Source organism: Sander vitreus, chromosome 4 (genome assembly GCF_031162955.1).
Source record: "Sander vitreus isolate 19-12246 chromosome 4, sanVit1, whole genome shotgun sequence".
NCBI classification, from domain to species: Eukaryota; Metazoa; Chordata; class Actinopteri; order Perciformes; family Percidae; genus Sander; species Sander vitreus.
In genome coordinates this window covers 29,460,734-29,485,081 of record NC_135858.1, presented here as the reverse complement: position 1 = coordinate 29,485,081, position 24,348 = coordinate 29,460,734, and the positions used below count along the sequence as shown (strand labels likewise).

General features: G+C 40.9%; 1 protein-coding gene across 2 annotated transcripts in view; it reads right to left on the bottom strand.

Moving 5' to 3' along the window:
* angpt4 (angiopoietin 4) overlaps positions 1-24,348 on the bottom strand; it is a 71,546-nt gene that overhangs the window by 21,271 nt on the left and 25,927 nt on the right. For both annotated transcript variants that reach the window (XR_013501915.1, XM_078249291.1), the window contains exons 2-3: positions 1,400-1,555; positions 1,188-1,309 (exon numbers count right to left, since the gene is read on the bottom strand). Coding sequence is in view for 1 of the 2 variants with exons in the window: in XM_078249291.1 (XP_078105417.1) it covers positions 1,188-1,309; positions 1,400-1,555 (278 nt within the window). In the remaining variant the exon portion in view is untranslated. The remainder of the gene's footprint in view (positions 1-1,187; positions 1,310-1,399; positions 1,556-24,348) is intronic.

Below are 24,348 nucleotides of genomic sequence, written 5' to 3'. Positions count from 1 at the left end.
TATATTTCATCCCTATGTATGTACAGTATATTTACATACATCCCTATTATATATTAGATTGTCAATATGCTCACATATTACACATATGGGAACACTATTTGACAGGGGGGACAGACTTCCACACAACACCTGTGTTGCTTGTGCAACTGGCAATTCAGACGCAGCTACCCGTACTGCTGATGTCAGTTTATATGCATTTTTGAAGGAGTTTCATCAAAAATCTAGGAGGTTTTACTGAAAAATAATAGCTCGGCGCAGATCATATAAAGTGCTCATATTATGCTTTTTGGCTTTTTCCCTTTCCTTTATAGTGTTATATATCTTTTTTGTGCATGTAATAGGTTTACAAAGTGAAAAATCCCAAAGTCCACCCCAAAGGGACTTACCATCTCCAACAGAAAACACTGTTCACAAACTGCTCCAAACAGCTCTATTGTAGTCCAGCCTTTACTTCAGAGACAAACGTGGTCACTTTGTAACAAACGTTATAATGCTCGCCTAGCTGCTAGCATGACACGCCCTCATGCTCTGCAACTGACAAGCTAGCAGTACTTACTGCGCATGTGCGACTCCCAACAAAGATGGAACAGAAGTGTGATGCCTCACTCCACAGAGAGCTCAACACACAGGGTGAAAAGAGGAGCTGCAGCAATGTGCAGTACGACAATTAAACCATGTAAACCTATTCTGATATTCAAATACAATTATAAACTTGAAAATGGGCTGGGAGGAGGCCTCAGGGAAGACCCAGGACTAGGTGGAGGGATTATATCTCCAACCTGGCCTGGGAATGCCTCAGCATCCCCCAGTCGGAGCTGGTTAATGTGGCTCGGGAAAGAGAAATTTGGGGTCCCTTGCTGGAGCTGCTACCCCCACGACCCGACCCCGGATAAGCGGACGAAGATGGATGGATGGATGGATGGATGGAAAATGGGCATAATATGAGCACTTTAAAAAACACTGAACATGAACTAGTTCCGGTCATTTTAATCTGTGTGAACTGAACTGTAAGTGTGAAATTGCACAACACTTTTAAAAAAAAAAAAACCCGTCAAATTCCTTGTATGTGTACACATACTGATTTTGAAATTGTTACTCCTAAAGTGTCCCTATATAGCACTATTGAGTGTCTAATGTACAACAGATTCAGACTTGAAGCGAGATTTGGAAGCAATGAAGTTTCCTACCTGTTCTTGTCTCGCAGCTGACTGATCTCCGAGGTCTGCAGCAGCAGCTCCTTCTCCAGCTTGTTGGTGGACAGAGAATTCTCCAGCAGCTGGATCTCTATTCGAGACGTGTGGTTCAGCACCTGGTGGAACGTGTTAAACATAAACGTTAAACATTCAAACGAGGAAATCTGCTTTCAGGTGACGAGGTCAGCAAAGTGGCAACTGGTTACCTTGGCTTCCACCACGTTGAGTTTGCGAGTCTGCTCCGCTGAGTGAGTGAGCAGGTTCGTTCCGATCGCCAGCATGGTGGCTGTTTGGTTGTGGACGACGTGTGACGGTATGTTAGTGATGCCCGGCTGCACGCTCTTCTGAATGACGTTCTCCAACTGAGGACCAAAAAGACACATTGAAAGGATTCAGAGTATGTGATGTGATAGAAGCATTAAAAGGTAAAACTGTCTGCGACAATACAAAAAGGGAAGGACAGACTAATAGAACAAAAACAAAAGACAAGGCTAACATTGGACTTTAATTAGTCTGGATCAACAGAAGTACATTTCCAGGATAAAGCCTGACAGGCTTTGCCCCCCGCTTCAGCTCTCTGTGTGTTGTCGTTCTCAAAATCCATTGGCTACAGAAACAACAACAAACTTCGAACTAGCAAGCTGCAGTTTTGAAAACATTGTGATCGTGCAACAAGGCAGGCCTGCTTGGTTCTTTCGGGGACTGATTGTAAAGATTTACAAAGAATATGTTTACTGGCATTTCCTCTCTAACTGGGGACGTTTTGGGACCATTGGTGGGATTGTTGTGGACGAAGTACACACGGAGATACACTGGTAAGATAAATTCAGGTTTACCCATGTATCCAGCTAATTTATATAGCTCACGTTACTGTGTTGTGTGAACAGTTAACTTCATTTAATATTATATGTAGCGTTTTCTTTTTGCTGGGTGCAAATGTTTCAATTTGGCAAGTGACCATGGTATAAGCAGGTTAATGCCCTTCGATGTGTCCATTGCCATGTAATTAATGAACTGCGCGTCGGACGGTTCACGCCTCGCCGTCGTCCATTAATACCTGACAATGGACACCTCGAATGGCATTAACCCTTACATAATTCATTTCTTTCCACAGCATACAGTAACTTTGACTCATACCCTCGTTGTGTTAAGTCTATCCAGAAGCTCAGCATTAAAATACTGCATACTGAGCACTAACACCACCCACTCAGTGCATGAAGTTCACCAAATCAAACATGTCAAGAGGTCTGGTATATAAAGACGCAGGTCTCTCCATCTCTGGGAATATCAACCGGTGCCAACTCGCACTGCCATGCTGTGACCTTTAACCCCCGACAAATAAATAATCCAGCCACTCAGCCATCAATTCATCCCTCAGACTGCACGTCTTCAGGGTATCAGTGCCACTGAGAAGCACAGGCAGTTGATAAATATATCGTTGGACCAACAAACAGATTGGTCCCGGTGGGACGGCCAGTTACCAATGAGGCTGTTCGATGAGTCAGTGGGAGGACAAGTCAAGGCCACAATGCCCAGATCACATATTAGTCTGGATCACTTTACTTTCATTTATCGGTGGCAGGTCATATCAGCTCTCACTAACTAACATACTTTACTAACTTACTTTAGTGAGTAACTTGATGACAAAACATGTCTGGTTTGTGGGTTTTCTGCAATAGAGTTTACATGAGAATGAGCATCTCTGTAACGCCAAAGTGCAACCATGAGTGGAGTTTCTGTAGTTCCAACAAGTCCAACAGAGTGAGACGTCTGCTCTCTAGCTGATCGTGTCACGTCAATTTCAGAAGTCCCATTCTTACAATCAAACTCATTCATTCAGTCATATTATATTAATAATTTATGCTCATTAACCTTATATATTTCGACCAGGGCCTTCAGTATTTCCAACAAGTAGCTCATGAAAAAGAAAATGTGTCAATCTCACTGTTGTTTGTGTCATTACACACAGCTCAGTCAAAAGAGACAATAAGTATGAACACAAATGGTCATCAATGACAAATTAAAACAATAACCAGTAAGTAGAGAAGGTTACATGATCCTTTGCAATAATTTTAATAAGGTAAAATGTTCATCACAGGAGATGTGTGTCAGATTTCTTTGCAAACAGACACACAGGACAAAGAAATCTCCTGAGTTTAAGTAACGAAATGCAAAAGGTTTGGAAACACCACAAAGGCCATTTCAATGTGGCTGAAATGTGTTTGTTATGACTGCTGAAGGCTGGCAGCTGATTCATTTTTATAAGTGCTGACTAATCCTCCAGTTTCACCAGCGTCATGTTATCATGGCTTTATTCCTCGCAACGGCTGATGTTATCCACACTGATTGACTTTATCGCATTCATCAGTCTTCATGTTACTCATTTTCATGCGACTCAATTAAAGTTACTCATGTGTTATTATGTTTAGCCTGCTTCAATTCAGCTTCAGATTAAACAAGCGTCGCTCTGTTCAATCAGAAAATGATTTGACGATCCGTATCGCAGCCGTCACAAATCCAAGTGGCCTTTTACAGGGACTTTTTGCGCGAGTAAGCATAGTGGAACCGGGAACAAGGAGGGAAAACATCAGATGTTGCGATGCAGCGGGAAAGCTAATCAAATAATCAAACAAGGAGAAAATTGGTGGAACGAGCTGGTTCGTTTCTCCCTCCGTGCTCTGCTTCCTGAGATGCTGCGCGGATAAACTTTGACGAAAGCCAAAACTTCCACCTGGCTGCTGCACAGCCCAAACAGCAGAGAAACAGAGGGGGGGGGGAATAAAGGCTGCGGTATAGAAAGTTTGAACAGAAATATGTTGTCAGTGGGTGAGAGTGAGAGTAAAGGAGAACATAGAGAATTCAGAATAATCGAAATAAGCAAGAAAAGTTCAGCAGGTTCTTTTTTGGTCTTGTTATTTTTTTGTCGAGTCTCTAGAGACGCAGTGTGCTGACATTTTAATTGACCCTTACTTCCTGCTGTAGGATTAGAACTACACACACACACACACACACACACACACACACACACACACACACACACACACACACAATTAGAAGCTACACAAGCTGACCGACAAGCTCTGGGACTACACAGACAACCCCACGTATGGAGGGCTTGTTTCTGAGATGCTAACTCAAACCACATGTTGGCTTCGCTGTGATCTGGCCCTCTGGGTGACTTCACAGAGAGAGAGGGAGGGGGAGGGAGGGGGGCTGGGTCACCAAACAGCCCCGATAAGAAGACTGACGCACAGGCAAGTAGCACCGATAGGAATCTGGGGTAACAAGTGCACTGTGGGTCGCTGATGTGTGTCGGGATCTGAGCTGGCAGCTCTGGACCCGAAGGGACACTGAGTGACTGGACTGAGGAAGGCAAACAGCTAAAAATGATCCATGTTTATGTTTAGTTCCAAACAGAAAGTAGTTTGACGTCACAGGGCAGTGAAAGGTGAAGCTTTGGAGGTGGATGGCTGCACAAAGTGTTACCATCAGAGACACAGGTTCAGTTCCTTTGCCCATTTCCACCATCCTTTCATAGGCTTAAAGAGTTAACTTAACACGTCTATCTGTCTAATCTTGCTGCAGCAGCGGTGTACCAGTGTACTCCAGGACTCTGTGACATCACTGATGGGGGACGTGGTTTAAGGTGGATTCACGTACGACAATCAAAAACAGTATCAAAATCGGATGCAGCAGAATTAAAGATCTCTTTTTTATTCCACTCAATATTCTTTCTTGTCAAAACCTGGCGCCTGCATTACCCACAATGCAACTCGACTCGACAGCGAGACAGTAAGAGCAGCTAATGTAGCCTGGAGCCTCTAACCTGCAGCAGAGATGAGCAGCTACAGATGTTTCACTGCTTTCTAACTCCACACCACCAGATTTATTTCATTTTCAAACTTGTAGTCTTCAGACCCATCCGACGCTGACTCAAGTGACATCACTTGACATTTATCAGACTTCTCACAGCTCCCTCTGGAGGCATCAAAGGCTATATCTTACTTTTAAAACATATGCAGGAGAACTTCCCAACACATGGAAACAGACTAATGTGTAAAATTGGCTTTATGACTGTCCTGTCCAGACCAGTCCAGACCAGTCTTTACCAGTCGGCGGCTGGTTGAGCGGGGTGCGGCCCATGTCCTAATGCTCAGTCCTTACCAGTCGGCGGCCCTCTGCTGCATGTCGTTCCCCCTCTCTCTCGCCCACTTCCCTGTCCTCAGCTGTCCTATCCATTAAAGGCCAAAAGAAGCCCCAAAAAATTATGTTAAAAAAAAAAAAAACAATATACAACTTGCTATCTTATAATCGGGAGTCTTGAAGTCGTGGTTTTCACACTACAACATCTTTCACCAGGAGGTATCCCTGAGAAGTGACACGGAACATGACATAATACCAGGCAATTCTTTGAACTTTCCTCGTAGTCACGCTTGGTGATGTTGTCGTTGGCACACGTGTTCACAAAATATCCTGTTTCCACACGTCATTACTGTTTAAAACCTGTTTCCCTGAGGTGTAAAAACTACTTTGGTCTGCAACACAGACAGTAAAGTCCCCCCCTTCCCCCCACCCCCAGGTTTCCCCTCAACCTGAGTCTCACCCTCTCATTGGAACTTGGACTCCCAGACTTGATGATTTGCAAGACCGAGCCAACGCTGATTTGCCTCTGATTTGGGCCCTTTGTGTGTATGTGTGTGTGTGTGTGTGGGGGGGGGGGTTGGCGCCTCCAAAAACTGTCGGCAAGTGGAAAACCAGGGCTAAAGTCGTGTAGTTTGAACAAGGTATAACTGGAAGTGAGTATTGCTGCCGTGTCTTTGTCCCAATAGGGGATCTAAATGCACAGAACTATAAGGACTTTTTTTATATATCTGAAAATAGAAACTTGTAAGTGTCACATAATCAGAGAAACTATGTCAGTGTGGGAGAGCAGAAGTTGGAGACCACAAGAAAATGACTGAAAACAAACAGCAACAGGTTTGAACTTGCAAGACTTGTACTGTATATTCCTACCGAATTCATTCCTATGATTTTTTCACTCCTTTAAATATATGTTAATCACACACACAGACACACAACCTTAGATACTTTAAAGTTGAGTGTGTTTGTTTGACATCTTGTATAAATAGTGAGCGATAGTGATAATCTCTTGAAAAACGATAGTCATATATAATGATATACTTGATCTAACTTGGCTTGTAAAAACATCGTGAGCTTGATGAATCTGAACAAAAACTCACATGCATACTTGCAGAGCCGGTTGTATTATTGCAGTGTGTCTCGGAGCATCAGAGAGTCCAGATGTTTTGGCTGAATCTCAGAGTGTTACGAAGGAGCAGAACAAGCCAACGGCCTCAGGCTTCATTTCTGAACAGCGCTGCGCTTGACAAACTTGCAGGGAAGTATATCTCTGTCCTCTCTCATTACCCCTCAACAACTTTCATCCCTTATCTCTTTCTTTTTCTCATGTATCAACTTATCATCTTCAGGTGTGCAAATACTCGTTTCATCTCATCTATCTTCATTTCTCTCTGTCTTTTCACCTTTTTTTACTTTCACTCTCTGTCCCTCTTGTATATTGTTTGACGAATGATGTATCATTCTAAGAGAACCAAACAGCTTGACGCTTTAATCCATACATGTGTCAGACAATAAACTTTCATCAGTAAATGCTTAAAACGCATACACTAGCTAAAGTGCAGTACAGAAGGCAAGCTGAGCATAACAACCAATAAAAAGGCAACTTGTGGCAACTTATTTTAGTCGTCCGACCTATAATCTTTAGACATACTTTAAACATTTACTTTAGCATCATTGTAGAGATACAAGACTTGATGATAAGATGACACAGGTTTAAAGAAAAGTTCTGCATTAGCTATGATCTCTAATCTGCTTGTTAGGAAGTGAACATGAACAGAGTGTCCTTTACACTGATCCACTGCACATGAACTATTACGGCTGTCAACGCTTAATAACCAGGCAGAAAATATGAAAATATATGTCCTGGTAATGTATTTGTTTTAATGATCTCAATGATCTCCATTTTTGTAGATCTTTGTAGAAATCTGCTTTGTCTTGGCCTTCTTTATGAACCCTAATGTGATAACTGCAGAATCCCAAGTGTCTGTGTATTGTCTGTAATCCAATTTAGAACTTTGCATTACAGACATACTAATAATATTTGGAAATTACTGCTCCCATCACACAGACTTTTCTCATTTTTTGTCTTTTCTTATAATGGCTGACCTTCTGTTAACTTCTGGTGAAGCGAGATGTCCCAAATATTTATTTCAATGTGGTTTCCTTGTGGTTACTAAATGTAAACATTTTTGTAATTACTTGAGAAAAATCATTGTATTCATTTTAACCTTTTATTAGCGTATTAACTAGGGCTGTGTATTGGCAATAATCTGGCGATACGATACGTATCACGATACATGGGTCACGATTCAATATATTTCGATACTGTGCGTAAGGCGATATATTGGGATTTTTTTAAAGTATAATTTTAGAAAAACTAATATTTAAAAAAAGACATGATGTGCATACAAGTCAAAGAAGTTTACTTTAGGTAAACAATTCAGTACACAGAAAATCAAACTGCCAGTTTGGGATTGTTGTTCACAGGTTCTTAGTGAGCTAATTTTTATATGCCAAAGTAGGCCAAAGTTCAGCCATAGCTACATTGTTAGCTTCTAGCAAAAAGTCAGGCACTGCTAGGCACTGTTAGGCAAGGACACTAGTGGTGTGTCTCAGCATAGCCGTCTAGCGGTAGGGGGTTTAAACATAACATAAACGCGAACCACTGTATTGAATGAATATTTTTGCACGTAAACTAAAATTGAAAAAAAAAAAAATAAATATATATATATATATATATATATAATTAATTTTAAAAAATCGATATTGCGTTTTTGAAAATCAATATAGTATTGCTAAATAAAATATTGCGATACTCAAGTGTATACATTTTTTCTTACACCCCTAGTATTAACAGTATTGTCTTTTTTAAATGCTTGTTTTGTAATTAAGTCCATTCAGTCATGGTATGCCCTGTGCACTTCACTCCTACAGTATGCCTCTGCAACAAAACATCTGTCTCGCTGTGTCTGTGGTGACACACCTGTTGAACCCCTGTGACACAGACAGGAATCCCTTAAGGTAGTCTGGAGTGATGGAGAGAGATTTGAACATTTCATTTCCTCATAAAGAGCCACCAGTAACTACCCTGTGGTTTGTGTTTCCTTAAAGAGCCCTGGTTCATCAGGATAAGAAATAGCAGACAATAATACAGACAAGGAAACAATATCCAGTATACAGTCACAATACAGTCTGTGTGGAGTGCTGCTCGGCTGTGTAGAAAGTGTCCCTGTGGGGCTTTTCAGTTTGGGGATCCTACTATTTTAGAAATGTTTAAGGAATCTGAAGCACTTAAGAGAGTAATGGCTTAAAAAAGCCTTTATTATCTCATGGCTATTTAGTGATACAAAACATGTCAATATCCAGGCTATGTTATATTCAGATAAAGTATCAAAAGCACAAATATAACTGCTGTCAAGAGAAAACCTAGTTTCTTCAAAATGTTTGGTCTTTAGGGATACGACCTGAATCAGGCGAGGACTTGACAAACAAGAATAAGTTTGCATATTCCAGACCAATGCAGAATCAGTCTTATCATCTTAGCAAAGACACAGTATTTATACAATTATTTAAAAGACTTTGACTGCAATTCTGAGTCCTAGATCGAGAAAACAAGTTACTTTGGTTAATAAAACATCCCCCCAGTTTCTATGTATGCTTCTCACAAACCTGATGCTGAGCTCAATCTTTTAAAGGTCCCATGGCATGAAAATTTCACTTCATGAGGTTTTTTAACGCTCAGAAACCTAAGGTCATTTTTACAGTTCATTGTCCGTCTGGTTTTATTTTCTAAAAAAGCTTGTAAAACATCAACCCTGTTGTCTACAGTCAATTTATGAACAACATTCTTTTCAGGAAAAACTGGGCTATTAGAATATTTGTGCTGCAGTGAGGTCACTTGAATGTAAAAAAAGGTTGTATGACCTTAAAGACAAATAAATAAATAAAACGGAACATGAATCTCACAGATATGTATTGATATCACACACATATTAATAAAAGCTAAGCCAATCTCCTGTCTAAATCAGTTCCCATATGTATTAGGAGTCACACTGTGAAGAAATAAATATTATAACTTATACAGTTGACAAAATACATACATCTTTTCAAAAAAAGTCCAGATGCTTTTGCCCTCATGACATTCACTTATGCCAATAATCAAATAATAAGTCATATTTATTGAAATCACACACACAGCAATGTTCTGAAACAGCAAAAACAACTCCTATATATTTGGGTCATGCAGTGCAAAAATAAACATAATGAACATTATAACTCATGTAAAAGGACAAACTATTTACATTTCTTCAAAAAAGGCCCAAATGTGTGCCACATCTCAAAACATTCTTCTCTGTAGAACGGTAATAGATTGGAGTGACCTATCTTGCCACTCTATAACCTTTGTTCTCGCTCCGATTCGCTGGAGTGATCCATCTTTCCACTCCATATACTCTTTGTATGACGGACCTGCCTTCCCATTGGTTGAAAGACGTCAACACAATCTCGCAAAGCATCATGGGATATTCAAAATGGCAGCTAGCATCGAGCTAGCGGCAAAAATGACGGAAAATTGATAAATTATGGACATCAAGTGGATAAATCTAGGATGTAAGCATTTGGATTTATTGCTGAACAATTCCGAAAAGAGGCACAACTTCCAGGCTGGATAGAAAACCTTCTGTAAAGGCTACAAAGACACAAAATACATCCCCGTGATGGCTAACTCCTTAGCTTTTAGCAGGAAAAATCAAGTGGCTAAATTAAACCGTTATCAAATTATCTAAATATTAATCAGAGGTGCCGTTTCGTACGGTACCGTATCGTGGACGATACTCATATTAACATTAATATGAGTTCCCCCAGCCTGCCTATGGTCCCCAAGTGGCTAGAAATGGCGATACGTGTAAACTGAGCCCTGGGTATCCTGCTCTGCCTTTGAGAAAATGAAAGCTCAGATGGGCCGATATGGAATCTGCCCCTTATGAGGTCATAAGGCGCAAGGTTACCTCCTCTTTCTCTGCTTTGCCCGCCCAGAGAATTTGGCCCGCCCATGAGAAAAAGAGAGACATCATGGCTTGCAAACAAGCAAAGTGGCAGTTGGTCAAGGCCACACCCCCACCCTCCAACATGCCCCCCCCCCCCTCTCCTCCTCAATAGCATTTAAAGCTACAGACACAGAAATGGCACATACTAAGTAAAGGTCATTGTGGGACTGGCTCTAGTGGCTGTAATTCTGCACCAAGGTTGAATTCCAGAAAGAGACTTCAGATACAGTATTAGGGGACCACTAAGGCCTATATAAAAGCATCCAAAAAGCAGCATGTCATAGGACCTTTAAGATTGAACATTAGTCTGGGGAGTCTGCTCTGTATTTTCTCTGCACAAGAGGCGTGATCAACGGGCATAGCTCAAATGACTCTGTACGCAATTGGATAGTCCTTCAACCAATCAGACCAACGATCCGGGTGATGTAGCAGCGACAGCGGCATCAACGGGCTGCTGCCAGGGAGTGCTGCGCTTCGGTGGCCAGCTTGTTGAACATAAACAAGAAGATGCTTGGTCGCTTCTCTATCGCCATCGTGTTAAACCCGCCAATAGTGCACCAGGTGAATAAGCCAGTTTGTGATTGGTTCCCACAAATGTGTAATGGAAGCAGGATAGATAAACGTACAGGTTTCCAGTCTGAGCTGCAGGGCGAAATCAAATCGCCAGCAGATCAGGCTGGGTTTACCCAGTCTAATAATTTTGTACTTTTAAGTAGAATTTTGAATACTTGTACATTGCAGTATTGGTACTTTCGTTTTTTTCTTGTTCTTACCTTCTGGTATGAGATGATTGAACTACCACATAATTACTTGAAACCTTCAGGCTCACTACAGACCACAGTCATGTTATTTCCTTTTGATTTACATCTCATATCTCCTTCTAACCACATAAACAGTTCCTTACTTTATGTCTATCATATGGAGCAGATACTGATCATAATTATGTAACTAGTGTTTTTCAACCTGTCAGGGTTCCTTTTCTTAGCTACCATCATAAACCCGTCCTGCTGTTTTCATTCACGCCTCATATGCTCCAACATTAGCACATCTCCTGACAGGTGTTTTCTAAAACACCAAACCACTGCGCAGATGTTTTACACGTGTTCCTTGTGGGAAATATAAGATAACTACATCGTGGTTACAGTGCTGTCGGGGTAAGCGAGTGGAGTACATGTGATTGTTGCTCCAGTAAATGTTAAATGTAAATGGACTGCATTAGCGTTTCACTGGTCTTAACGACTACTCAAAGCTCTTTCACACACTACAGGCGCCATTCACCATTCACACACTTTCATACACATGGTGGCGATGCTGCCATACAAGGTGCCACCTGCTCATCCAGACTGATCTCATGAAGTGGCGTATGTATGACATGCCAATCTGTATGCCATTTTTGGCATGTTATCAAGACGCATACTCGCTTTTTAGCGTGTTTATCAACACCGTTTGGCCTCCATTGACTTACATTACCTTGCGATTGCGTGTGAGTTAACACCGTAGCGAGTAGTATGAAAGATCGAAAATCCACGTAGGGAGGTTGGTCGGGGTGGAGGATGGGTCAAACACAGGACTTTCACCCAGGAGACCGGGGATTGTGTCCCGTGTGTCATGTTTCCTAAACTCAACCGTCGCTTTCTTCTTTTACTAAAGCCAACCCCGTTCTTCTTTTCTTAAACCCAACCCGCGTGTCACATTTCCTAAACTCAACCGTCGCTTTCTTCTTTTCCTAAACCCAACCCGTCCACTGTATACGGTGTTCAAAATACGTACAGATAACTTTCTAAAGCCAAGTGGTGTGTTATCTGTACGTATTTTCGTATGTTTACGTCCGCTGTAGTCAGCGTAGACAGACCAGCGGATAGCTCAAAATGCGTACAGATACCACGTCACTTGGCTTAAGAAAGTGGGCGTGTATGTTTACGCAAAGTCATGATATCACGTTGGCTCATCAGATAACCATTCACATGCCCTTGCGCAGCATCAGGAGCAACTCAGGGTTCAGTGTCTTGCCCCAAGGACACTTCGACATAGGACTGCAGGTCCAGGGATCGAACCACCAACCTTCTAATCATAGACAACCGTTCTACCTCATGATTCACAGCCCCCCCATTTTGTGTCTGTCTCTCTCGTTATCTAAACCAACGTGTTAAAAGACATTTTTATGTTGTTTTAATGCTTTGATAATACATCTGCAGGTTGTCTAGAATTCATTTTTTGGTGTAATTTTGTCTATTTTCCAGCTGAATTTTGGTTATAACAAAACCCCACTCAAAAATGAAATGATTTTAGTCTAGGGATGCTGATTTAGATGTGTTCTTCTGAGAGATAGCCGACACTCGTTAACTGACTGTCATTAACCGTTAACCGACAAGCATGTAACGGATTCCCGTGCACCCGTCCGGGACTGAGCCTGTCTCCACCGCATCAACCGGCGAGGTTGCCAGCTGTGTGTCTGCTTGGCATACAATGTGTGTAGGATGGACAATTTAACCCACCAGTCCTTATTGATGTAGTAGCATAAGTAAATTAACAGTGCAGTGGTTATTTCCAGCTTGTAGAGAGGAGAGTAAAACAAGAAACAGATGTGATTTTAACTTTCACTTTCTCTACTTTAAGTAGCTTTAATACTTATTATGGGAAAGCTTTATTTGTGAAAGAGGTAGGAGTGGGAAAGTGGTGGAGAGGACCCAAGTTAGTCCTGTTATTCTGACTCTAGTTCCCAAAGGACGCAGCATGAGGACTCATCAGAAGTGGGCCAAACACAAACAAAGCTCTTTCTAAAGAAATTAGGATTGAATCAAACCTTCTCTGCTGCTACAATCTACAGTCAGCAAATATGAGGTTTACTCATGTGTGGGCACTAGAGAGATAACAAAAACACAAGACATCCAATGACTCCATGAGCGGCAAATAGCAGCACTTTTGTTTTTAAGCCTGTATAAGTACATTTCTTTTTTAAGTTTTCTGACTTTGGCAGCCCCAAGTGGTAGTGGTAGTGATTTTTGTGAAGGCCACAGTCTAGATCAATGGAAGTGCATTTCCAGGATAATTGCCTGACCTTCCGCAGTGTTGGCATTCTCAAAATCCCTTCGCTACTGGAAACAAAAACAAACAAGCTAGCAAGCTACACGCTGAAAATTAGTACATTAAAGTTACCTGCCGTAGCTGGATGGTATTTTACAGACTAGATTTCAGAAACCAACCAAATAATCTCCACATGCTTATTCTGAAGCTTTTGCCCGTATCGCATCGTCTACATCAGCAGATGAAGTTTGCTCAGTTGTCATGGGACTGAAGTTCAAACTTTCCATTGTTCTGAACATTTTTACAGTGATACGGTCTAAAGCTCCACAACAAGCCAGTGTGAGAACTTTGACTGGAAACTGTTATGTGAAATGAGTCAAACCAGCTATAACTAAATAACTAAACTACAACTAAATCTTTTAAAAAGAAGTTGAAGCTTTTTATGCCCAATTTCATTTGGATAAATGATTAACCTACAATTCTTGTAACTGACGATGAAGTCACAGCCAGGACAACTGCTTCAATTCCCAGCAGGGACACCAGCTCTAAAATAAATAGGCACAGAATGGGAAAAATGACCAAGGCAAAGAAAAGAAAAGAAACCTTCCTGCTTCTGTTTAATATACATTACAGCTTTACGTGTCTCTCTGACAGAGCTCTCTGCTGTGTCACTTTATTATATATTACAGACCAATGACCGCCGAACCATCTGTTGTGTGTTAGAACTCCAACATTACATCAGTATATTGAAGGGTCACAGCTCTGTATGAGTGTGAGTAAGTAAGTGTGTATGTAAATGAATTAGTGAGTGAGTGTGTCAGTAAATGCTACTATCTAGAATGTATATGTGTGTGTGCGCGTGTGTGTGTGTGTGTGTCTGAGTTAGACTGCCGGGTCACCACTTCAGCCACGACAAACATCTCAATCATCTCACCACAATCAGGACCAGATGGGCTAAGTCAACACAGTGGTGTGTGTGTGTGTGTGTGTGTGTGTGTGTGTGTGTGTGTGTGTGTGTGTGTGTGTGTATGATGCACATGTATATATATATATATATATATATATATATATATATATATATATATATATATATATATATATATATATTTTATTTTTTTTATTTTTTATTTTTTTTAAAGGAGCACAAAACAACAGTCGGCGACATTAAAGAATGGCTTGTTTATTGCTAAGGCCACAGGGTCAAAATTAAATGATTTATTAAAAATGTAATAACAATAACTTATAACATTAACTTATTTCACTAGTAAATTCCTGTTAAATGACAAAAACAACCACTGAATGGGAAAAGGGTATTTTACAATAACTTTGAATACAGCACGAGGCTGGCGAGGCGAGTTTCAAGTGAACGCACCGTCTGTGTTGTTTTTTTTAGACAATGGCAGCTACAGAATGTGGCAGACATGCAGCGATGTTTCAGTTGCCTCTAACGTCCGTTTCGATGCATCAGAGAGAAGTGCAGGCATTTAAGTGGCACCTAAATAAGGCACCAAAATCCGCGTTGCTATTCGGTCCAGTAGGTAACGGTCGTTAAGGCACCGGTGCCGTATTAGCACCGGGTCTCGGTACCCAACCCTACTCATCAACATTAAACCAGACACCAATGGGTCTTACTCTTGTTTCATTACGTGTTCGTTTTCATTTCGCTCATATCTTACGACAAGATATACATTAAAAATCAGATAACAATACTAATGCAGTGGAGGAGATAGCCTTGCCAAAATCCTTGACATTGAACTAACATTGTAGGCTAACAACACAATTCGCTGATCTTACGTTAGCTGACAAGCCGACTAGCCGACAAGATTGCTTTCCATTATAACGTTAACGTTAAACATGTTAACAACATGTTAGAGAAAACAATTATATTGTTGACACTTACCTCAAAACTAATGTCAGTGATTGTGATTGGCCCAATGACTCGCGTGACGTATCACCAGAGATGTTTTACTGTGAAGAAGACCGCAGTAGGTTTTTGAAACGCCCGCTTATGGGAAATTGTGCACAAAGTGTCTCCCCTGTGCTTTCTGACAACAGTGGGAAATCTGTAGCAGGAAAACCTCTCCTTAATTTCATGTTGTTTATGGAGAAGGAGAACCAGGAAATGAGTCGGGGGAAATGCAACGCTACCAAGCCATGGCTGAGCGATGTGTAGTTACATTTTTTGAGTTTTTTTTTTAACCTGCCCAATTTTTATAGAAAGGGTCCCCAGACAAAAGGCTCCTCAGAGTTTAAAGTATGACAATCCAAACCATCCAATCCAAAGACACAGCAGTGCGAGTAATGGCTGGTTGGGATTTAAATCGTTTGAGAATTACTGCTCAAGGAAAAATGCATGAAAATGGCCCACAAGAGGTTAATGCTTGGATGTAAAAAGCCAGTAAAAGAATGCAAACAGAGAAATAGTTTGATTGAATAACAAATGCAATTCAGCCCTGAATTATATTTGAGAACAGGCTGTGATGTCTGCAGGAAAGGTGTAGGATAAATAAATGAACTTATTTCTACACTCACTGTACAGAACAGTATGTTCACACATACAGGGAAGAAAGTGTGTAACTTTACCTGCATGTCCTAATCTATTTACTATGACAATAAATAAAGCCGGTGTTTTATAAAGTATTAATAACTGCTCCTCTGTGAGCGTGTTTGAACAGATGGTGCTGGATGAACGCCACTCAATGATGGAGTCATAGACTGGATGACAGACAGCGTGGTTAAAATGAGTTTGGTTAAACAAGAAGAAAGAGGGATTGTCGTGGTAGATGTTTCGGTTTTCGTGGAGAGGAACGACAGACAGCGGTGGAAAGCAGAGGAGAGACTCTTGATTAAGGTTTTATTTTGAACATGTAAAAAATAGTACAATAAGAGGGTTTAGGGTTTCTCTGAGGTTTCAATTTTTCTTCCATCCTTAAGAAAATGATAACGCACCTTTTAAGAGGCCTGAAATGACTATTTTAGTCGTATACTAGTGCCAAATATGTTTGAAAATGTCCTGTGAGATTTCATTTCTTTGCAGGGTCGGCCTAAACTTCCAGTTAACGCTCAAAGCCACAGGGACACTGTTTTAATATCATTTTAATACACATGCTACAAGATTTTGAAAAGCAGCCAGCTGTGTCACCACAGAGATTACTACCTACATTTAAAGGGATATTTCACCATTGGGTCATTTATGTAGTAGAAATGTGAATTTTTTTTTAGAAGTTGGTTCCTTTTACACTGAGAAAAGTCAGAAAATGTTGTTTTGGCTCATGTGGATGAAAGACAACAACTCCCAGAATGCACTTGCTTCGCTTCCCTACGAGTCCACTCCCAAGCCATCTACAGACATAATAGACAGTGACACAGTCGAGTCAACTCAAATGTGTTTTATTGTCATTTCAACCATATACACGAAACAACGTTTCACTGTGGCTCAAGTGGTGTTACACATTTAAAATATATAAAAACGACATTATATAAAAACGACATATGAAACAGGCTACATTTAGTGCACTGATATTTATAGGCTCCGTGACGTTCAGCTAACGCATTGGTAATTGGTTCTCCGTTAGCACTTGGTGGGCTGTAAACAAACACTGAGTATAAACACAGCCGTGAATTTGCGTGGAATGTAGAATGGTCATTTAACAGTCACAAACTCCACCAGCAGTTAGCAGTTAGTTGGATATCATTGAACTCAGCAGAGACTTCCTTATTCATTGGTGATGGTTTGTCCTGCCCCCCTATGCTTAAGCCACGCCCCCTTTCATAACTGGTGACCCGTTTAAGAGTATTGTGTGAGGTATCATTGAACTCAGCAGGGAGTTCCCTTTTCATTGGTGACGATTTGCGGTGGTGCGAATCGTCAGAGGCGCGAGGGCCCGTCCAATGCTGCTTGCAGCTTTAATTATGATTTGATATTATAAATAAATATTGAATTGAATTGAAGGTCCCTGCATTACATTAGACGGATAATTGTAATTTTACCAGGCTCTACTTTTTCTAAAACTGCAAATTTCTTAGCACAGATTTGGTTCAACTAATTCTATATAGTGATTGAAGTTACTGCTGATGAGTTTGTATTTCCTGGGAGCACATCATCCCTCTCGAGCAGGAGGAACATTTGTTTAGGGCAGGGGTCTTCTAAGTTTTTGTAAGCTAAGGATCCCTTAACTGAAAGAGAGACGGAGCAGGGACCCCTACTACATCGCAAAAAAATGTATTACATTTATAAAAATTAAGTTGCATATTAAACTGGTTCTACAATAACATGTAGGCCATCCTAAAGCCTTTATACATATTTTTGCATAGAATACTAAGCTATTACAATAATAATTGTTGACATGATTTTATTCATGTTTTAATGTTAATATCTGTGGATGGCTATCTTAGTGACTACCTTACCTATAGGCCAGTACGCTTATCATCAATGTTTTTTTTTTCACATATAGGCTGATATATATTTACTAATAATATGTTGGATTCATGTTAACACATTTTAATTTTCTTGGAAACTTTCAAACAATAACAATTTGGTGGCCCCCCTGCAGTAACTCTGAGGACCCCCTGTTGAAGATCTCTGGTTTAGAAGAACTGGCTAGCTAACAATAGGCTAACGTCACCTGCTGCCAAGTGTAATGTTATAGCGCCACGTGCAGTGACGCTTCTGTTGCCTGTACCGTCTGTTTCGGAGCATCAGAGGACAGCGCATGCCTTTAAAGGTGCTGTAGGTCGGATTGCGAAGATCCAGGACTTAGCCAAAAAATGTGAACATCGACAACTTCTCAGTCCCTCCCCCCTTTCTGCTAAAGCCCAAAACGGTCTCCTAAGCCCCTCCACCCACAAGGGAGAATGAATGAGTGTGCATGAGCAGTGATTGACATGCAGATAGACCCCCTGGCCCTGATTGGTGCATCTGAACAGGGAGCTGTGGATTTTGCAAATCACACTACAGGCTGTAGGTGGTGCCAGAGAAGCCGGATTTTTTTTAAATGACCTGCTTCATGTAGTTCTAGTCAAACATAGGGTCAGTTTCAGCAAATATGACAGAAAGTTAGTTTTATAAGTCTTACCTACTGCACCTTTAAGTGGCACCGATATGAGGCTCATCAATCAGTCCCGTAGCTACCGGTTGTTTAGAAACATTTCGGTACCCAACCCTAGTGTTGTTGCTGACCATGTGCATTTTTTTAAAGCCAGGCTGTACATCTTCTACTGCACGTCCAGCAGGATAACATGCCATGTCACAAAGCGCAAGTCACCTCGAGCTGCTTCCACCAACACTCTAATTCTCCACGGTCACCTCAATCCGATAAAGCACTTTTGGGATGCGGTGAAACGGGAGATATCATGGACGTTCAGCCCACAAATCTGCAGCAACTGCATAATATGGACTAAAATCTCTTAGGAATGTTTTCAGGACCTTGTTGGATTAATGACACCAAGGTTTTAGGCTGTTCTGGGGACAAAGGGGGTCCTACTCAGTATTAGAAAGGTGTAGCTAATAAAGTGGCCACTGGGTGTAAATAAAGGCTGATCCAAAATACAAATCCTGTTACATTAAAATGATCAAACGTGATCTGAACACTCGTGTTTCTGTTCCATTGGACAGGATGCCACTAATCAATCAAGCGGAGTCACAACCAACATGAGCAAGGGCCAAAATTACAAACACAGGACCAAGGTCTGTTTTGTGGTTTTGTGGAGGGTCTCCTATGACTAACTTCCCTTCACTTTGTCACTTCACTTGAGACAGTATTAGTAATAGTACGAACACGGGTCGTTGGTACTGTATGTGTACTGCTTGCCTTGTCATTTTTGCTCTTGTATAGTTTCTTGTTTTATGTCTATTCTTCTTTTTTTTTATTCTATTACTTCTAATTATTATCATTATTATTATTATTATTTTACTTTTCTCTATTTACCTTACTTATTTCTGGGGATTTTCTGGGGATCAATAAAGTGTCATCTTATCTTGTCTTAACTCCAACGTCCTTTTTTCCAAGCCAAATACATCCCCAACAGTCTTACATGTAAAAGTCTAAAAGAAAAAGGACTTTCATATGTCTGATTACAATCCGTCTTGACTACCTGCTGTCCCCAAAGAGCTGAGGGAGGAGAGAGAGACTTCACTCGTTTTAGGGGTGATAAAAAGGGAATGTTAGAGCCCCTCAGTGGCTGTGGTGCTGGGCCTCAAGCCAGAAGATGTGTGTGTGTGTGTGTGTGTGTGTGTGTGTGTGTGTGTGTGTGTGTGTGTGTGTGTGTGTGTGTGTGTGTGTGTGTGTGTGTTTTCTGTACATGAGTGTCTGCATGTGCAGGGAGAATTTAGAGAGAGTAAAGAATGAGAAAGAACCAGAAGAGATTTTCCAAGAAGCTCTGCGTGGGTGTGGTCAGTTTGGCCACAAGTCACTGGGAATCTCTCCCTCTTTTACTCCCTCTCTTTTCCCCCTACATCCCCACTTCCACTACTCTCACCTCCTCCTCCTTTCATCTGTTATTCATCTAATATCTCACACCCCATCTTTATACTCCTTCACTACTTACTGCCCTACATCTTCTTTTCTTTTTCTGCCCATCCAAAGAAAAATACTTTAAAAAGTATTTTCTTTTATTTCTCCTCCTACTCTTCCTCTCCCTTCTTCTTCATCTCCTTTACCCCTCTATCAGTCTGTCCTCCCTTTGCCCTCGGCTTGTCAGCTTCTATGGCAACTGAAATCTCCCACAATGCCATCTCACAGCTGTAGAGTTAGGCATGACTCTTTAAACTGGGATTTGAAAACAAAATGAACCACCGTTCACCATCGCATTCTCTCTGTCTGACACACACACACACACACACACACACACACACACACACACACACACACACACTGAGGAGGAGTATTTCATCCCTGTCCAGCTGATAACAGTCTGTCTGCTCCGCTAACTAATACGGTGGCCTTTTGAACGGAAGATAAATCTCACTTACAGTCTCTCTCTCCGTTTCCTCCTCTTGGCTATTTGTCATCTAATGTATGGTGTCTCAAAGTCTGGCCCGAGGCCCCAAAAAGACTAGAGACACTGAAGTGGAGCCCTTATTTCAACAAAGGATGCATTTGGACTGAGGGTGTAACTTTAAATCAAAGTACTAATCTGAGTCTGTTAGATTAATCTTGTTTCCATTTTTGCAGAAATGCATTAAATTGTTCTCTACACGCTGAAGCAACAGTACAGCAAGCGTGCATGTAAAATGTAAGGTAAAATGAGGACAGATTTTATAGAATTTATTATTTACCGTAAACATAGATATTGTAGTAAATTTAGAAAAAATAACACCAATGTCAGCAAGAATATCCAGGCAGCTGCTACGGACACAACACAGCTCATCACATCTTTTGTTTTAGATGTAGATCTTCTCCACTGAAACATGAAAAGGAGACGGGACATCAGTCAGCTTCCTTGTACAATTAAAAAAATACTTTTATATTCTGCTATTGGTTTTCATATCCCCAAACAGATCGGCTCCTGAATAGTTTAGTTAGGTGTAACTAATGTTCATTTACATTATTCATCTATATTTACATTTTGTACTGTATAAAATGTGAAACTACATCAGAAAGAAGTAGATGAGAGTAAAGCTTGTTTGTTTTGTGCTGACTGATGGTTTTGTCACATGAACAACTCCTACTGTGTCAGATTTCCTTTACAGAGGAAGATAAAACAATAAAACCATCAAGTGAGAGCAGAATCAGAAGCTTTGAGTCTCATAAAAAGACACGAGAGCTTTTCTCGTTCAGGGCTTCATGTTATTTGAATACATACTGTAGTTTTACTTTGATTTTTATGGCATTTTAAACGAAGTCTTGCGAACCTTGTCGATTGTACATCGTACATCTAATCTCGTGAGGTCCAAAATGTGTGACGGTAATCCACATTCCCCAGAGCTGTGTGTGTGTGTGTGTGTGTGTGTGTGTGATCAATATTTATATAATGTAAACTGTTATGTGTAACTGATTGCCAGAAAACTCACACATCAAACTCTCAATGAAACATGTGGAGGAAAAAAATCCCCGAATTGTCTGCCCTTTCAAACTCATACCTGTGTGTACAGACCTCTTGGACACCATCTGAGAGTTTTCCCCTGTGCAGGACATGCCATACGTCAGGAGTGTCTATCTTGCCAGAGAAGGCTAATATGGTCATTTTTCTGCAAAAGAACTGCTAGTTTGAAGCTGGTTGGCATACCAACTCAACAACATTTATTTTGTTGTTACTTGTTAATAGTGTAACTGTTATTTGTTAAATTATTGTAGTTATGTGTTAGGTGACTAAGGTTTACTTATATATTTAAGTACTTTAAAACGTTAATATGTTGGTAAATTTAAATAATTTTCAATAAATAAAAAAAACTCCATAAAAGAGCCTTTCTTTGATGTCATTTTTCAGTTTTTCAAGAATCGGTTTGGGAATCGGTTAGGAATCGGAATCGTTTTAAAAGTACCGGTTCGGCATTGGAATCGTAAAAATTCAAACGGTACCCAACCCTAAATGTGTCCCAGTTAAATGGCACCAGCACTCCAGGATCCAGCCACGTCCAGCCAGTCCAGCCACACCACAGCTTCTAACATTCCGCCGGAAACCGACCTAGGTCACCGACTGACGCCTGCACCCTGGCCAGCAGGACGCCCAGAAGAGAAGATCACAGTCGGTGTTCAATTCCTCCATGCTTGCCCCTGTGGCCCCTTTGATGTAGAGATGATGATGGACACAGAGAGGGTCTTGCTTGTCCACGTACTGTGGTCGGGATTGTAGCCGTAGGTCGTAGCTGACAGCCATCTACACCTTTTCCTCTGTGTTTACTCTGACGTTTACGTTTGAAAACTTGACCGGCCAGCAGGCTAGCCAGCCCAGTCTAACACAGTCGGCAGGGGACTGGCGAGTTGATTTTCCGATCCTGATGAGCGACTCATAGCCACATGCCATCACCGTCCAACGTCAACCGCATAAAGCTTAACTAATGTTTGTAATATAGACAATTCAGAATACATTTTGCTGAGCTGACGAAAAGGCAACTGGAGAGGTCCACGCCTTACAGAACTTAACGGAACTCAATCGCATGGTCGTTTGTCTTATTGATTGGTTGCAGAACAAGAGAACTTCAGGACTTCATTGAAAAAGGATCAGTGGTGTTTTGATGAGAAAAATAAGAAAACTGTCTGCCGTTCAGAAATAACAGACCTCAGGAAGTCTTCCCTGGCCTATTGGAGCTAATTGCTGAACATCTGTTCTGTGAGATGTAGGCAAAGACGGCAGGTTGTAGTATGACATCTCAATAAGCATGTATCCCTTTGTAGCTGTTATCACTGTGCTGTTGTTTCTTCTGAGGCATGTTGTTGTGATGTTGGTGGTCTGTCGGTGAGCGAGACGACTCGGTTTGTTTTACCACAGCAGCCAATGAATGGATGATCATCCTGAACCCTCACTTGCTCTGGAGATGCTGATAACATCAAACAACAAATCAGCATGGTAAACCAAGACCTCTTCAATTTCTAAGTTCATTAAATCTGCAGGAAGGAATCTTTTGGGGGGAAAATACACCTGCTAGTGAACTGCAGTGGAAAAACACACCAGAGACTCAGTTTACCAAAATAACTCTTTCATCTCAGTTACATACATTTCTCTGTCCACAGGAAAATGTGAATAAAACAAGTCTAAATTGAATCATGAGTTCAAAAACATGCCTGAACAGCAGTGAGCAGCGCTTTTTCCAGAGAAACCCGAACTCATCGCTTGTCTCTCTTATCGGTTTCCCTTGATATAAAGCATAATAGGCCGACCTTGTGAGTGTGCAGTTTGCTGAATCATGTTATTGAATCAGTAGTCTCATATTGCCAGAACTATTTTCCCAGCACTGTGTCAGTGCTGCAGTATGGTCTAGGTCACACTATATGTGTTTCTATTACATTTTCAAGCAAATGTTAAGAGAACTTTTGAAATGTTGCAAAAAATGAAATGTGAACTAGGTGTACATACAGTGTAGTTTGGTCAGAAGTCGGCGCTATAGGCTACACATGGCTGTAATCCGCCAGTAAACGGAGTAGAAGAAGTAGTGGTTGCTAACCAGAAACAAAATGAGGCCATCTAACCCATCTACGAGTCAATTTAGCACGTTTTTAATTGTTCCATCATGTCAGCTAGTACTGGCCAAGTTTAATGCTGTGCGGAGAGGAAGACATGTTATGGGATTATCTGGGAAGACGGCGTCAGCTAAAACAGCCGATCAGCTTATTGTGCAAAGTCGTTTCCATATCCCATTTAGAGCATCGGCTCTTTTTTCTACAAATGCAAAAACCACACCAAGCGAGTGTGAAAACGTTTTGGCACAATTGACAAGTTTTATCGAATTTTGCCGTTTCCATTCAGCGTTTGTTATGCCATGCTTCGAAATGCACATAAAAATACGTGAATGGAAACGCGGCTGCTGTCTGCACATGGCTTGTAAGCTACAGCACGAGTTTGTCAATCAAATACAGACAGCGACAGGCCCCTCCACCTGGCTGAGAGGAAAGTACTTTTTTATTCCTATTAATGACAAAAAACTATATTTAAAAAACCTGTTTACATTAATTATTGTATATTGTGTATTATATGTTATTTGTTATTATATCTGACTGCAAAATGGACATGAGATTTAAGTTGAGCTCCGTTTTAGCTTTTGCTCACATTTACAGCCAGAGGAGCAGCCTACTGACCTATTCTACTATTTATTTTCTATACGATGATGCCTCTAGTGTGAAGGAAATATATTATGTATTGAAACTGTGAGGTCTGTAAAGTATCTTTAATAACTGGGATTATGTTTCTGCATACATTTTCCAAACAATCCAGGGGGGGGCTTATTTCTGTGCCTACTTTTAGACAGACTTCGACAATAGTGTAGTACGTGCAAAGACAGCATGACCCAC